Below are 16,620 nucleotides of genomic sequence, written 5' to 3'. Positions count from 1 at the left end.
CAGCAGTAAGTAAAAGCATCCTTAGATGGAAGCTGGCCCCTCAGACACTCTCAAAATTGCTGTGCTGTTCTCAGCTGTTATTTATATGTAATTATATTTTTCCATTACCAAAATATTGAAGTTGACTTAAACCTGATTGTTCAGAAACATGCACATGATTAAGCAAGTGAATAGCATATCTGAGAACCTGGGAAGACAATGAAAAATTACTTTGCAATCCACTGTAAGCTTACATAGTAAATAAACTGTGGGGGTTTTTTCCTTTTTCTTTCTAATATCTTTCTTCTTTCTAATCTTGCAGTCATCCTGCAACAAATATAATATAGGCTATTCCTGATCTAACCAGGCTCCTGATGAATCAGGTGAGCTCAGAGTGGCACAGTGTGATCTCTGCTTCTTACTTGACCTGCATGGCTGGGCAGCAGCCAAAGTGGGAGAGCTGTGCAGGGAGTGACATGAGGCATTGCTGCTGGGTTAGGCATAGGCTTTGCTAAGCTGGATGTGGTTAAACTCTTATTAGTGCTTCAGTTGTTGAAAATGGGGATGCACTGACTGTCAGTAACAGGTTTGTAAGCATGACTTCAGTGCAGAAGTTTTGTTTTGTGTCAGGAATGATGATGTAGTGTTGTTATAAAAAATGATGCTGGTGTTAGATCTACTCTTACAACAGTGTGTTCAATTGTAGGAAGAGTACAAAGGCACATGAAGTAGCCAGAGGTTGGGAATCAGAAATTTGGGATTCTCCTACCAAGCATTGCAGTGCTGTCTGGGTGACCGACCCTGAGCAAAAGTGTTTCTTCCTAACTCCTCTCTGTAAATGTTCTTTTGGCCCTTGGTGTATAGGTACCATCTGTAAAACACGGGTAGGTCATGGCAGGTGACAGATACTATGTAAACGAGAATTTCCCATTGAAATGTATTAGGCTACAATTTCAAAAACAGGAAGCCGAAGAATAGGGTTTTATTGTTAAACAGAACTGGTGAAAGGAAAGCCAAAAATAGTTTTCTTACGAGTGTCCTTTGTCAGGTACTAGAGAATAATTCACAGGCTTGTAGGTTTTAAGGTCTCTGTAATTGTCTATGCTCTGTCTCCTGGGTCACAAGCGTGGAGGATTTTACCAGCAGTCCCTTTCGGAGAATTCAAGTCAAGAGGAATTTATCACTTCCTTAAGAAGTTTTCCAGTCTGTTTTGCCTCTTTTAGTTGCAGAAGTTTCTTTGTGTTCTCTGTTTTAAAATGTAACTAATTTACAAGATTGTTGCTAAACCTTAAAGGCAAAGGAATTATACTAATACATGATGATAATAATAATAATATTAAAGGCAAATGTTAGCAATTTGGTGGTGTTACTGCACAGAAAACCTTCCACATAAGGTTAGTTCATGTCCAGAGAATGCAGGTAAAGCTGCCTCTAAGTGGGTTATATCTGTTGGTTTATTTGTACTTCTGGTCAGTGTTTGGTTGATGATATTGGGTGTTTCTGGCATCCCTTTCCAAATGAGTGTGTGTGTCTCAGACATCAACAAGGAACTAGGAAAGCATGGGAGACTACCATGCTCCCTGCATCCCCACATATCTTTCATGGGCTTGAGCGGCTGCACAGCAAACAGCCATGGCGGTTTAGCGCTGGAGAGGGAGAAAGCAAGGGGAACTGAGCAGGAGCTGCCTCCAAGTGTGACACTAGAGCATCTTCAGCCTATGGTGGGAGCAGCGATTTTGGAAGACTGGATCTGAACATAGCTGATCTGCACGACCGGATGAGACATTCCTACAGCCCTCTGCCACCCCACAGCTGGATTGCATCCTCGCTCTCCATGTCTTGTGTGCAAGCAGCTGCAAACTCATCAGGACGGAGCCCAGCCCTGCCTCTGTGGTGTGTGTGGTACCCTGGGGGCCGATGGGGAGTGCTGGTACCAGGGCAGTGATGCTGCGGTGCTCTCTCCTCACTTGCCACATGGCGAGATGCAGAGCTCAAAGTGGCTTTTTGTGTGTTGCACCTTGCGCAGGTGGAAGGAAGAAAGCTGGATAGAGGTGGACCCCGTCTAAGAGGATGGATGCAATGGGAATTATTTCTGATGATTCCTTGACGTGAGCCCTGCTAGTCTAAGAAAGAGCTGTAAATGCAAATGGGGAAGAAAATGTTGTCATCATCCTCCCCTCCTGGGAAAGGAGCCCTGGGATGGCTCCAGTGTAACTGGGTAACTCTCTCATTTATTTAGACACGTGAAACATGTTCACCCAGACACTCGTATGAGTATTTCCACATTTTTGAGGCTGAGATTTTCAGTGTTGTTCACACTTTGGCATGTGAATGTTGTCCCTTCTGATGTCCTGAGACCATAGTTCGAGTATGTGCTTAAGTGTTTTGCTGGAGTAGAGCCGACATCTCCATGGCAGAGAGAAGCAGTGTGTTGGGAGACTCAGTGGCTGCATACAGACTAATTGTTCTGAGATGCATCCTGGAAGGTGTTGAGCACCCTGGCTGGGAGCCAGCAAGGCTTTTAAACACATGGCTTTGCTTATTTTTTTCATGTTGTTACCAGTTTTGTTCTTTGATTTCTTTTCCCCTGGCAACTAGTGAAGGATATCTGAGTAGCCAGAGCAGTGCAATTCATCTGCCAGTGATACCCTGACCTGTACCTCAGGGATGTCTCACAGGACATGGGACGGCTGACAGGAGCAGGTATTGCTACCAGTGCCCAAGTCAATTGGCTTCAGATTTTCTCCTCTGCATTCTCCTGCCCCACATGGGGCAGGCCAGGCTGCCTGAGCAATGCTCAAACTACATTTGTAAACCACATCTCCTCTTTCCACAAGTCTTTGCTTGCTATTAAACTACATAGATCGTATTTCCTTCTCCACTTTCCTCTTAGACTGTATTTGCCTTTCCCTGCCTTGAAAATTTTGGCAACAAACTGCCAAATTCAGGTTTTATTTGGAAGTGGCATCATCTGCAGTGGAGCCAAGGGCAGGGCAGAGAGGAGCCTAAAAATCCTCTTGAGGTTGATGGCTTCTAACTGCTCTCGGGTTTTCAAGGCATTGTTCTTTGGCTTTGCCAGCTGTGTGCAGGAGAAAGGTGCTACAGCCCTAGTCAGAGTCTGGGAAGGAGGCTTTGATTCCTCAAAGAGATGTCCCTGTGCGTGCTGCCATCAATATTGGCTGTGTCTCTTCTGTCCCTGTGTCTTCAGCTGGTGCAGCTCCTCCTGTAGCTCAGCATGCCTCACTGGGGCATGTGAAGCAAGACTAAATCCTGTATTGCTGTCAAAAACTGCACCTCCCTCAGCAAGGGATGTCTCCTTGCCAGCAGATTTACTTCTTGTTTTGCTCCTGCACCTGCTGACTTGACCAGAAACATGCCTTTTTCTGCTCTTGTTGCAGCTCTGCAGAAGTGACAGAGCTGTTGGATGGGTTTGCATAATTTCTAACACTTCAGAAAGGGTCTAGCTGGTTCAGTACAATGTGCAGTACTTGTCCTGAGCCACAGAGAACGGGGGGACTGCTTTGGTGTCCCAGGGCAGCCTGGCACCCCAAGCTAAGCCCCAGGCTCACTGTGCAGAGCCAGAATTGCTGGGGTGCAACTAGGTTGCCCCACGATGGCATTATCACACTTGTTTTTTCAAGTAAAGCTGCACCTGAAAACTTCCATTGATCCTTCAGTGCTGCAAAGCCTTTTTCATGCTCTGACAAATGCTGAGATTATCATCAGCCTAAATTTCTGGAATAGCATTGCAGTGACTCAAAAGAACAGCCTTCTCCCCAGCAGCCTTTGCCCAGTGACTCCCTGGATAATCTCCAGTCATTGACCTTGGGGCTTTGAAAGTGCATTTTGGCTTAAAGAGCTAAAGCTTAAGGCTTCAAAGCAATTGGGAAGCCTCCTACCCTTTACATTTCCAAGCAGCCTGGGTTATGTGTGCATGGACAAGGGTAATTGTAGGGGTGGTTTACCTGGTTCTGACTCCTGCAGGATCTGTCACTTATCCCCTGGAGCCTGTTCCCTCTGTGCTGCTGCCGCCTTTGATTTTGTGCAGGTTAACTGAGGCCATGTTTTCAAGTCGTGGGGTTTCTAAAGACAGGATTATCAGAAGATGGGAGTTATCCGTGTGGAAATACAGCAAATACTTTGAGCTCTAAATTTGAAGTCCATTTGTCTTTTCTTATAGCGTTCACTGCTTTTTGTCTTGCCCTGTGTAGTTCTTCTGTGCCTTTTGCCTTAGGGTATGCAGATTGGCAGAGTTGATGAAGACCTTCAGCGCCCATGGACACTTAGAGATGGGGGCTGGGATAATTTCTTTCATTAAAACTCTTTGCAGAGATCACCTTGAATAGGAATCTCTTCCCATCTTTGAACTGCTGGGAAGAGGAAAGCCTGCTGTGTTCTGTTCTGTTCATTTTTTTTGCAGATTGGCAATCCTGGAACAACTGGAAATTAATGTTTTTAAAATCCTGGAAATACTTTTCACTGCAGCTGGCTTACAGAACTAAGCAACTTGATATATCCCCTGAAATACCTCCAGATCTCTCAAAGGCAGCTGAAAGCTTTTTCCTTATCTGGGAGAAAGATAAACCTCTAAGACCGACATGTATAAATGTGAACTTGTTCTGCCTGGTGGCTTGTTTGGTTTGTTGTGGATGCTTTTTAACCAACACTAACTTCAATGCTGGCCTGTGCTGTGAGATCTGAGGCTGGCAAAGGTGTCTGATGCTGAATTACTTGGCTGTGTTGATGATCTATACGTGTGCTTTCCCAGATCCCGCTTTGCTGCTCCTAAACTATACCAGCGTTGTTCTGCAGTGATCTGCTTTTCTGTCATTGAATTCTTATATATTGTGCAGCAGTAGGAAATCTGAGCATCCGTGGGCACCTCAAGAGCAGAATTAACCATGACAGTTGGTATGGAAGGTGCTAATGGGTGCAGGGGAGGAGGCAGGCAGGACTGAGAAATATGCTGAAATAAATAAATTGGGGCGGAGGAACGAAATGGCCTGCAAGTGTGCAGGCTGTCTGCTGGGTGCCGATGTGCAGCTGTAGGCTGAGACACCGCTGCTGAAGAAGCAGCCTGTCTGCACGATTTCAGGTTGCTGCTGCTTCATTTTATTTCTTTACTAGAGTATGTCATGGGCTCTGCTGAGGAAGCAGGATGCTGCTCAGGCTCACAGGGCCTTGCTGCAGAATATATCCCAGAAATTCGAGAATTCGTATAGAAAAACAGTTGCAGGCCCTGAGTTGAGCTGGCAGCTTTCATGGTTGGGGAACCCCTTGGTTCACTTGTAACCTGCTTAGGATTGATGCAGAGCTCTGAAAGTAGTGCTGCTTAATCTGTCTTTTTACAAGACTCCTGTAAACTCGCCCTGGCAGGAGGAGGGTGGCGTGTTTTCCTCTCCTCCTCCTCTCTGTGGCTTTTGAGTCCGACTGAGCAGAGGAGGAACCCTCGGAGGTGTGAGGTTCCTGCATGTGTGGTGGACGTTGGCAGCAGTAGGGAATGGGGCTGGAGGAGGCCTTCTCCACTTGTGTAAATGCCTGATGGGGGGGAGTCTGTGAAGAAGATGGAGGCAGATTCGTCTCAGTGGTGTCCAGTGAAGAGACAAGAGGCAATGGGCACAAACTGAAATACAGAAACGATTTAAAAAGAAACCCCCCTTTTTTTAACTGCATAGCAGGCAGCTGAGTGGAGGCTGCCATCCTTGAACAAAATTGCTTTGCAAAGGGAGCAGGCAGGCTGTTCCTCATGGTCAGTGCAAGGTGGGCACAGCCATATGCAGTGCATGGTCCTTCTGGTCTCTGGTTTAACAGGTGCAAGCAGGCTCCTGGTTGCACTCTGGTGCAGGAGGGACTGCATAGCCCCACAAGGGAGCAATGCCAGAAGATCAGCTGTTGCTTACACTTCTTTTCTGTTCTTCAGGGTCACAGATTGGTGCGTGACTGCTGGTTTGCCTGGTTGACAGGCTCCCCTGCTTTTCTGGAGCCTTTGCTGCAGGCTGGGTGTATCAGGCTTGAAAAACAGACCTTATACTAAAACCAGAGGGTGGATGCCATGTGCTGTGGCTGTTCGTGCAAATCTGTGCATGTGCTCACTTCTGTGCATTGTGTTTGCAGTTCCATTTTTCTTATATTCCCTTTTCTTTCTCTCTGTGCCACTAGAGATGCTTTCTGTAGGCTGCTCGCTAGTGCCCTGGTCCCATTTCATCGGATGTGTCCTGCTTTGCAGCACAGTCACCCAGAGGCACTGCTGCAATTGCAGTGGTTTAGAGACAGGTTTGATTTGAGTGCTCAGTTCTGCTCCCGTGAGATCAGAGGGGATTTGGCCATTGTGGAGGGTTAGACCTCATCCTTGCAGACTGATACGCTCTTCAGGTCCTCTTGATCTCTTCATTTTTGGTTTGTTCAGCACTGTTACCATCTTCGGTAGCAATTTTGAGGTATCATTACAGATTGCAGCAGAAGATGGCTCATCTGAGATGAATCTCTTTCCCTTAGAACATTTTAAAACCTTTTTTTCTTTAACCTGCCATTTACCTCACCATGGTACAGACATTTGAAAAGTCATTATTGCAATGAAGACCCTAAATATTAAAGACTCCCTAATTCTGAGGTAGTTATTTTGCTCTGGCTACTGCCTTGCTTGTTAATATTTTACAAATGATCTAAGTCTTTCAAACTTCATGTAATCTGACATTCTTAGTTATTTTTTGAAGCACCCTCTCGCTGGCTGTTTAAATGCCACCTCCAGCAAGCTGTGCTCCCTGCCACTGCTGCCCCCTCTCCTGGGAATCACACTGCCTCTCAGCTCAGCAAGTGACAGCAACTGTGACACTTCTTCCTCCTCTTCCTTGTCTTCCTCCTCCCTGCTCAGGTTCAGCTCCAGGAGTCTGCTTCCTCCACTGCACAAATTCTGCACTGACCCTACAAGGAACCTATCTGTGTGAGTTGATATTGCCCATACCCACCTGTGCAACCTCAAGCTGTAACAGCATGTACTCTTATAGTTGGTGGTCAGAAGGCTGCTTTTCCACTGGATTATGGGGTTCAGCTTTCCCTGCGCATGGTGCAAGTTGCATTTGGGGTATTTTCTGCACTCTTGATGGGTATCGGAAAAGGAGGTTGGGGTAGACAGGCTCTGAGGTCTGAGTCAGCATCAGCTGAGTGCCAGATGGGAGCACGCACAGGAGCATCTTTGGAAATGGGGGTCTCCCGAGTTTTTGCTCTCCTCTGACATCAAACTGAGTGATCCGAATGTTGTCCAGGCTCTGTGTGTGCCTTAACAAGCCCAATTCCTTCATATTGCTTTCCCTAGGGTCACTTAGAGGTAGGGCAAACCATCCAGTATGGCTAGGGACATGCTGGGACATCCTCTGCGTGTTCACACAGCAGAACAAAGCTCGGTACTCTCTGCCCATACCATCCTCCCATCCTTTATTGCTGTGGTGTCAGGGGCTGACGTCAGGCTGGCACAGCAGCTGGGGTCATTCTCCTGCAAGGCTTTTGTGTCCGTTGTCACAAGGGCAAATGGGATTTATTATAATCTGAGCTCAGGTCATCTGCAGGGACAGTGTGGACATGTGGAGTTGGGTGTTGGGATGTGCTGGGTTTGTGGTCACTACTTGGATGTTACGGAGATGGTGAGTTGAAGCACTTGGCATCATTGCTAGCGAAACCTGTGGGATATGTGGGCCGAGTGCCTCTCACTGACCATTCCCTGTGCTTTCCCAGGTGTAATTTGCAAAATAAAACCACGTCCAATGCTCATACACTGATAAACAGCTTTAAAAGATGAAAGCAGAAGCTAATATAGTCCAGCATCAGGGTCTGATGCCCACAAGTCTTGCTGAACCTCTGTCTGCAATAAAACATGGCAGCCAAACTGTCGTACAAAAGTAGTTTGTAGACAGGGCTTCAGTACAAAGAAGCACAACTCCTCTTCGATTCATTGGTGCTGTCCCCACCAATGCTGTGGTTAAAATGTGCTGACATAGCTGCACCCAGTCAAATGTTCTGACAGGGCTCCTGTTTCACCGGCATTATCTGGAGTGTTTAATGTTAATATCGCTCTCACTTAGATAGATTTGGCACTCCTCAATGTTTTCTTGTTACAGGAATTTCCTTAAGTAGAAACTTTTTCTTCAGAGTAATTTTTGGTTGATTATTGCTTATATATGCAATTAGTGTAATTGCATCTGATTATGCAAATTTATTTAATCATATAATTAGAACATGAAGGGATGAAATATAATGCAGTTGGGAAATCTTTTGTAAAAATTCCTGAGCTCAGTACTCTGTGCACAAGGTGGTTGTTATCTCTCGTGCTGTAGGTTGGTAGACTGGAGATTTTATTTCAGTATCCTGGCTAGTTTCAAAACATATTTAAAATGTGCTGTTAATTGCTCTTAAAATTGGCTACATGGCCTTTATGGTGTGAAGGCGTGTAGGTTTTATTTTTTAAATGATAATATCAGGGAGCTCGCTGCCAAGCCCAGCCCAGCTGTCTCACATCTGCATCCACACCTTGCACCCAGGGACATGAAAGCATCAGTCCTGCATCGGACCCAAACCCCGGATCCAGTTTTCAGCTGGGGTCTCTCATGGGGAAGAGAAGGAGAGCAGGACAAACATGGAGTGATGGGTGCTTGGGGTGGTGGTTGTCTGGAGCTCGGGGGCCCCGAAATCCCTTTTGAAAACACACTGCCTTGGTAAGGCCTGAGAAGGAGGAGGTAGAAATGGTGCATTTTCCAGACTGTGGTCTGGAGATGTTTGTTGTCATTCAAGAAATCTGGCAGGAGCAGGAGCCTGAACTTGCTTTTCAAATTTCTCATGCAGTGCTTGAATTGCAAAAAAATACTGTTCTTTGTCATTCAGCAGTTACTTTTAAAGCTGTGCTAGGAGCTTCACAGAAGTAATCAAAGCGCCTTGCTTTTATGATCTAATTTTCAGCTGTGGCACAACAGCTAGGCTCACTGCCAAGAACTGTAGAGAGAAGAGGGAAAAGGACTAGGATGATTATAGCAGGATCGAGTGATTTCTCAGCAAGACATGATTGTCTGTGCTCTGAAACAAGAGCCTCGTAAGCCCCAGGATGAAGCAAACGTATGGTGTGTATACAAAAAGCACAAACAGTATATTCTTATTTATTATTTGGGTTGTGTTAAAGTCTGCTGCTTCTAGTCAGGAATCAGTACCAAAAGTGATTACCCTCTTCCCAGCTAGAACACAGTCCAAATGGCTGGTCTGGTGTACATCTGTCTTGATTATCTCTGCAAGGTCTGCAGGGATTTGCTTGCTTTTTGGCTTCACAAAGCTGTAGCTTCTCGTCATTCTTCACCGCTTGGTTTGGGCTGCCTTTCGGCCAATGGATGTCTGAAAGTAGTTTTCACAGATGCCAAGAAGCTCATGTGCTTCTCCGAGGCCTGATTCCTTGCAGCAGCAGTGTGAGTGAAGGTAGGCAGGAGGCAAACTTATCTTCAAGTGCCCTGCTCCATGTGTTGGGAGTGAGCAGAGCTGAAATGAAGGCCAGCGTGCTCCAACTTGAATTGCTGCATCAAAAATGAACCCTCTGGCTGTTCTTCCACCACAGCAATGAGACCTGTAAGTGGCTGGCTCCTTAGGTCTGAAGACCCATATGTTGCAAACCACTTTGTGTTTGTGGGGCTCGTGGCAGCTCAGATGTTGGTCCAGTACATGGCTGTGGGATGCAGGTTCCTCTTCAGCTTCTCCAGACTGAAGGTGTCGGAGTGAGCTGGCTGGATTTGGGGCAAGCGTCTCCCCGTTTATAAAAAGTTGATAGGGTCAGGGTGGGGGTGTGGAAATATCTCCCTTGTGTCAGAACAGTGGACCAACGCTGAGTGCTTGGGTAAGTCATGCAGACCCAACCGCAGAATAAGGAGCGCATGAGAGACTCCAGGATGGAAATAGTCATAGGCTGTATTTGCTTGGTGTGGGGAGACGGCTTGGGCTCTGGAAGGGACTTGCTGACCTAATATTTCAAACATGTCATTCGAGGAGCTGTTCAGGATTTGGCAGCCCAGCCCAGGACTTGCCGCTTCTCTCCTTAAAGGGAGTTTCTGGTGCCAGTTGACAGCAGTCAGAGCAGATTCTTCACCCTGGCTGTGCTGCTGTGGGGGATCACCCGAAGGAAACATAAGACAAGCAAAGGGTGATACAAGATAAGGCTGGATGTGCAGCCCAGCTCTGCCCCAAGGCAGGACTGGCTTCCTGGTGGGGAGTCTGACCTGAGCTGAAGGATGCTGGTGATGGAGATGACATCCCCTCTGCAGGCAGCCTGTCCTGGTACATGGCTGCCTGCACCATTTAGAAAACTTGACCTGATTCCTGGCCTTGGTAGTGTATATTAAAGCGGCAGACTAAAGCCTTCTGTGATCTTTGGGACCCAACTTGGTGAGAGTGCCTGTGGGTCTTGTGTGGTCAAGAGGCACGTAATGGCTGTGGCCTTCAAACAGGGTTTCAGTGTGATGTCCCTGCTGGTGCACGTGCTGGCATGGAGGACACCATCCACAGGCATTTGAAGAAGTCTCCAACTCTGAGCAGAAACAAAATTGCTGCCTGAACGCTTTCCATGCGAATGTTCTTTATAGTTGTTATTCACTGGGACTTCTTTTACTGCAAAGGCCCTTGGTGCCTCAGCACAGGGCAGGTATGTTCTCAGAGGCAGGTAGGGGAAGCGGGACACAGTGGGTTGAGGGCAGCGTCATCCTTCTTAACCTGGGAATTGCAACAGATGCAGCTGTAAAGTCACTTTTCTGGGTAGCCTCTAGCAAAATCAGGAAATTAAGCTGGATTTGCCAAGGCCCAGGGCCTTTTAACCTCCCCGTCCTTCCTCATAGGAATGTTTCTAGTTACCCAAATAGAAGAACCAAGCAGTAAACTAGATTTGCAGTTTTTTATTTTTCAAACAATGCCTTGAAATACTTTATTGAGCAGCAAAATTAATTGCATTCACTCATCTCCCACTCCCATGTACAATACAGAGAGATTTTTCTCCAGAATCATATTCCTTTCAAAAGGGTATTTTGTACCATGCTCTGCTCAGTGTCTGTCTGGGAAACATTTGCATCCATTTGATAAATATATTGCAAAAAACACCGTTAAGTGGCAGCCTGCCTGCAACAGAGGAGTAGCTACAGGAAAAAAGGGTAAATAAGATATGTGTAAGTAAATTAATTTTGTTCATATAAGCTTGTTTGCAGGTTTAGTTCATGTCTGCAGAATAATCCTCTGATGTACAGCAGGTGTTTAGTGTTGTGGGGGATCAGGCTGCTGACTGCATGAAGAGCATCAGGCTTGTAGAAGGTAGTGGTGGTGTCTCTGTTTCACTGGGACTTCCCATCACAGCAAGGTGCGGTTGTGTTACAGCCTGACAAACTGCAAATCCACCATTGATTTTGCCTCACAGAAATAAATAATTGCCTTTTGTACTGAGTTTTATGCACAGTAAGACTGGTCTGTGCGTAACTGATTTGCTTATTCGGAAACCATTGCTTTCCAATACACTTTTGGAGGATTTATCAGTGAAAAGGAATCCTTCCAAATAGCAGAACCTGAAACAAAGCCCAGCTCTACGGATGAACAATTATTTTATTTTAAGTCTTGCTGGATTTTTTTAGCATACTTCTAGCAGCACTGTATTATTTGTTGTGATGCCGTATGGGTCTATTTGTTTTGATCGGATGAACTGATTTATGGGGTTTATCTTAAGTTTATCTATTTAAGTAAGTTGTGAATTAGCAGAAGATTTGTTTTGCAGCCTGAGCTGTGGCTTAAAGCTGTGCAAGTATGCTTCTGCTTTTGACGGGGTGGCACCCCAGGGTTCCTGGTCTGGGCAATGAAGAGCTGTGCAGGTGGCCTACGCTAGCATCACTGTTTGCCGGGACCTGGCTGCTGTTCCCAGTGCTTCTGGCTCTTTTTCCTGTTGGCTGAGCAGTGTGAGATGCCCAAGTGTTCAATCCAGGTGGGTGATTTGTGGGCTTTCACAGCCAGCTGCACAGCAACGCGGGCAGATGCTTCCCTCCCCTTGCCCCTGCATGTGGGGAAAACGTTGTGGCAGGAGAAGGGAAAAGGTGGGGGAGCTGCAGACTTCAGTTGCAGGTTGATTTTCCTCTTGATGCTCCCTAGAAGTGAGGTGAGCTGTGACTGTCCAGAAACTAAAGCTGCTGCAAGGAAAGGCCTTGGCTTTGTTTCTCTGTAGGCAGAAGAGCAAATCCAGGCTTTTAACGCAGGGCGGAATCAGAGGTTTCCTCCTATCCCTTGTGCAAGTTGGATTAAATGGTGAAAGCGTTTTTACTCCCTCCCTCCCTTCATTTAAAATTGTTTCCCTGATTGAGGGGAACACACAGGCTGGACTGCGAGGAGAGCTGCAGCCCAGCCCCAGTGGCGCAGGAGATGTCTGCTGATGGCGATGTGGACTGGTGCTTTCCCAGCCATGGAGAGGAGCCCTGGGAAGCTGCTGCCCCGCAGGCAGGGCTGGAGGCTGGTCTGTGCTTCTTCCTAGGGGCTGAGGCACTAACCTTCACCTAAAGCCGAGTGCACAGGTATTCCATGAGGAGTCCTCGTGAGTGCCTGGTCGGGAAATGTGCTGCTCTGCAGGCTCTGGAGTGCAAGGAAAGCCTCTTCAGAGATAGCAGAGTGGCCCCAGGCTTGCAGTTGCCCTGACCTGATGCTCCTAGGTCAGCTCAGAAGCTTTCCAAGTGCAAACCTCGCACGAGCATTTTGCAGACAGCAAGCCCTCTGTGGGCTTCCTGTGAATCTGTTTCGAAGGACAAGGTCATCGCCGAGCCAGTGCAGGGCTGCACCTGGCTTTCTACCTTGAAGCCTGGTTTGGGAGAGGAGGGAGGTCAAGCAGAGGGGAGGCTTGCGCTGCTTTGCTTGTGGGTTTGTGGGACCAGATGCAGTATGTGTTGGACCAAACCTTGCACCCCTTCCCTTGCTGCTGTGAGCCACCCCCCAGTGCCTTCATCCTGGCTCTGAAAGGGATTTGTGCTTTGGGATTGAAGGATTTAAATATAGTTTTAATAGAAGCTTTTAAAGCTGTTCTTACCATTTCATTACTGTTTTGAGTGAGTGACACTTCTGTCAATTTGTTTCAAGCAAGCCTTCAGAAAAGGCAGGAGAAGGGGGGAAGACTATTCCTGGGTGGAGAAGGAGGGGAAGGAGGTGAACAGCAGACTGTGGGGAGGAACGTGTTAGATTTGGATGTTCCCTTTCTACGACACTGTGTGCCCAGTGTGTGTCCCTCTTGATTGGCACCTGACCTAGGGTGAAGCCTCTCATCCAGATCTTTCTCTAGTTTCCTAGTTGATATAAAAGATTGCTTGAGCTTGGCTGCTGCAGTTCTGCAGGCGACTCGGGAGGTCATCTCTCTTTGCAGCAGAGTTCAGCTGTAGTGTATTTAAGTGAGCATTGGTGGACAGCTTCAAGCCAGGCTCAGCCTTTGCTCCATGCTCCTCGACAAGGGTGTCGTGTGTGTTCTGAGGCTGATGCTGGATGGTGGTTTTTGAACTTGCTCACGCCCACCCTTCCTCATGTAAATTAAACATAGCCAGCGTGAAAACAGGGCAATGCAAGTGTCACCTGGCTTGCAGGGATTTTTATGCACAACCTGCTTTGTGTGTAGAGAACCAAAGGTTGCAATTTCAGAGTTAAGCCGACACTGAAATTCACTGGATGCAGTCCAGGACGCTGTGACGAAAACTAAGTTCTCCCCCACTGACCCTAGAAACTGGGCAGAGGGTTGAGATGATGCATCCTGCAGCACTGCATCTTCAGGGGGTGATTAAGGGATGACAGCCATGTGCTGCAGAGGATCACTTCCTGCTGCGGACTGTGGTGGGAAGACTGAAATCTGTTTAAAATTGAAACTGAAATTAGCATCTAGGAAACAGTGATTTTATTCAGCAGTTTTAGCTTTGTATTGCATTTTTGTGTTTGGTAGGTCTTTTCCAAAGGAAGAGCTGATTCCCACGTGCTGGTAATCATCAAGTGTTGTTGATTTGCAGTTCCATGTAGCTTTTATACATGGTGGGCAGCAAGGTTAACGTGTGTTTGCACACAGGCTGCAACTGTGGGGGGCCAGGGGTGACCCTGGAACCAGACTTGCTTTTAAATTCTGCATTTGCTGTTGACTATGTTGCAAGGAACTGAGAGTGTGAAGTCACCAGCCATGGCTTGGTTTCCAAGCCATTCTGTGACACTCTCTAGGGCCCTACAGGGCAAGAGAGAGAGTACTGTGGAGCCCTATATGGCTATGGATTTGTTGTTATGCTCATTGGGTTTGGATACGTACCAGAAGCTCTTGTACCCTATAGATAAGCATTCAAGAGGTAAAAAGTTTGACCGTTTACCCTTGGCTTGTTAGGAAGCTATACTTCTCTCTTTATTGTAAGCTCAGGTTGACTGTAGGTCCAGCTACAGAAGAAGTTCTCTTTAGCTGTGTCACTTGTTGCACATCAGATAAAAATCTCATCTTTATCACTTTCATATCTAGCTTGATGCTTGGGTTTGCCTTTCCTGCTGAGTGTTTGCAATTTGTTAATAGCCTGTCAGCGTTTTGCCTTCCATTTCTTTTACGCTGGAAGAAGCCAGCGTTTGTGTTGAGTGAACATTATTATTCAGTTTACCTCTGTTTGTGTTTCCTTTTAGGTATTTCATGGGGAGATTCCTTCATGCCACATGTTGTCTGTGAGTGCTAGCATCGCAGCTCTCTGCAGTGCCATCTGAGACCATACAAGTTGGACGCAGCGATGGAGGACTCTCCAACAAATGCCATGGATGATCGCATAGACATGTGTTGCAAAGACACGCAGACTGAACTGGCAGAGCGGGTAGCAGCCATGGATGTGGCTGTTGGCCCAGACAGAAGTGACCAAAATGGTGAAGACAATACTGAAGAAAATGACACAGTCTTTTCTGATAACATAAAAGACGTCCAAAGAAATGGAGTCAACAGTGATGTGGGAATGAATGAAATGCCTTCCCAACGGTCAGAAGATGCTCACTGGAGACATGTTCCCAAGAGACCTCTCACTAGACCCGTCCTATCAAGTAGGAAATTGTCTCTTCAGGAAAGGTCATCAGGAGGTTATTTGGCTTCTAGCAACACTCCAGGTTACGGTCCTTATGCCACAGGACCATCGCCACGTATAATGAGGAGACCAACGATAGAGTCCAATCGGGTCTCCATATCAGATTCTGAGGTAGGCGTGTTCTCCCCTATAATTGTGGTGTCAAGGTAAGGTAAGTCTTTCTTAATTGGTAACAGGAGTCTTCAGTCTTTTGGAGTAGTAGATCTGAAAGCACCATTTTTTTCTACGGTGGAGGGTGGGGGCGGGGGGGGTGAAATCCCTAAACCAGGGACTGTATTCATGTGGAATGGCTGAACACCTTTGTATCCACCCCCCAGACCTCTGCTGGGTGTAGTCCTGGTCCTGACATTGGCTCCTGCAGCCCCCCACCTGCCTGGGATAGTCCTTTGAGGGGCCAGGACCCTCTGTGTTGTAGTGGTAGCATGCAGAAGGCCTGTCAGGCTGTTTAGAGAGAGGGCTGTGGCCAAATGGCTTTGCTCTCGTGTCCCTGCTGTATGTGCCCTTCGGGATTTTATCAGTCACGGCAGCTTTGCTGCTGGTATTTTACGGATTTAAGCTTCTGGAGATTATGTATCTCCTATTGTATTTTGCCATTACTGAAGGCATGATTTAATTTTATAAAGAGCTTAAATGCATTGGTGTTTCCTACTCCTGTCAGGATTTTCCTTTGTCTTTAAAGCATTGGTAACAGCAGTGGTAACAGCAGGCCGTGACCCCCTGTCATTCAGAGGAGTGTCTCAGGCTGGCTGAGGTTGTTCTTGCTCATCCATCTTGCAGCTGCTTTCCCAGTACCAGACCTGGGCTCAGACCTGTCCCAGAGGTGTAACATGCTCTTAGTGGTCAAGTGTATTGATGGAAGTGGCTTCTGGTTGCAATTTCCTGTGTTGTGCCAGGTGGGGAAACCTGTCCCCTTCTTCTGTCCTGGGGAAGGACAAGAAGGAAGGCATCTGCAGCTGCAGCTTTTCTTTGCATCCTTTCTTTTCCACCAGCATACATGCTATGACGTGTTGTCACAGGGAGCAGAAAGAGGGGCTGCTCGGACCACGCTGCCTGGCATTGCACTGAAAATGCTGAGCCTGCAGCAGTGCCTATGAGAAAGGGGCATGCAGATCAAACAGACTTCAGCAGGGCTTTCTTTGGAAGCCAGGCATGATGGAGGTGGTGTAAATGGGTGGTACCTGAAGGCAAAATGTTTTGTAAAATGCTACTGGCTGGGGAAGGATTTTAGGTAGGGAATGGGCTGTCTGGAGTACTGGAGAGGGCATGTCATCTCTGTGGGCCTGGCAGCTAGTTTGGGAAAGAACGCAGGCTCACGCCTGAATTATCCTCCAAGCCCAGGCTGTGTGTTGCCTGAGATTTTTTATCTGCTATTTGTGGAGGAAAAATCCCCAAGTTTTCCTTGCATCACCATTTCTCTCCAGATGCTCACCCAGTGAATTCACCTTTGCTGCTGTGCCCAGGCACTGAAGCAGGATGGAGACAGCAGCTGGGGGCTCAGGACCAGTGTCCATCTGACTCTTCCTCACCTAGGCGA

General features: G+C 47.1%; 1 protein-coding gene across 5 annotated transcripts in view; it reads left to right on the top strand.

Annotated features, from left to right (window-relative positions):
* Nucleotides 1–16,620, top strand: part of CAMKK1 (calcium/calmodulin dependent protein kinase kinase 1) — a 111,891-nt gene that overhangs the window by 28,570 nt on the left and 66,701 nt on the right. For all 5 annotated transcript variants that reach the window (XM_049801986.1, XM_049801987.1, XM_049801989.1 and 2 more), the window contains exon 2: nt 14,644–15,197. In XM_049801986.1, the coding sequence (XP_049657943.1) occupies nt 14,745–15,197 (453 nt within the window). In that variant the 5' untranslated portion in view covers nt 14,644–14,744. The remainder of the gene's footprint in view (nt 1–14,643; nt 15,198–16,620) is intronic.

This window comes from Accipiter gentilis, chromosome 6 (genome assembly GCF_929443795.1).
Source record: "Accipiter gentilis chromosome 6, bAccGen1.1, whole genome shotgun sequence".
Lineage (NCBI taxonomy): Eukaryota > Metazoa > Chordata > Aves > Accipitriformes > Accipitridae > Astur > Astur gentilis.
This window is presented reverse-complemented; position numbering and strand designations above follow the sequence as displayed.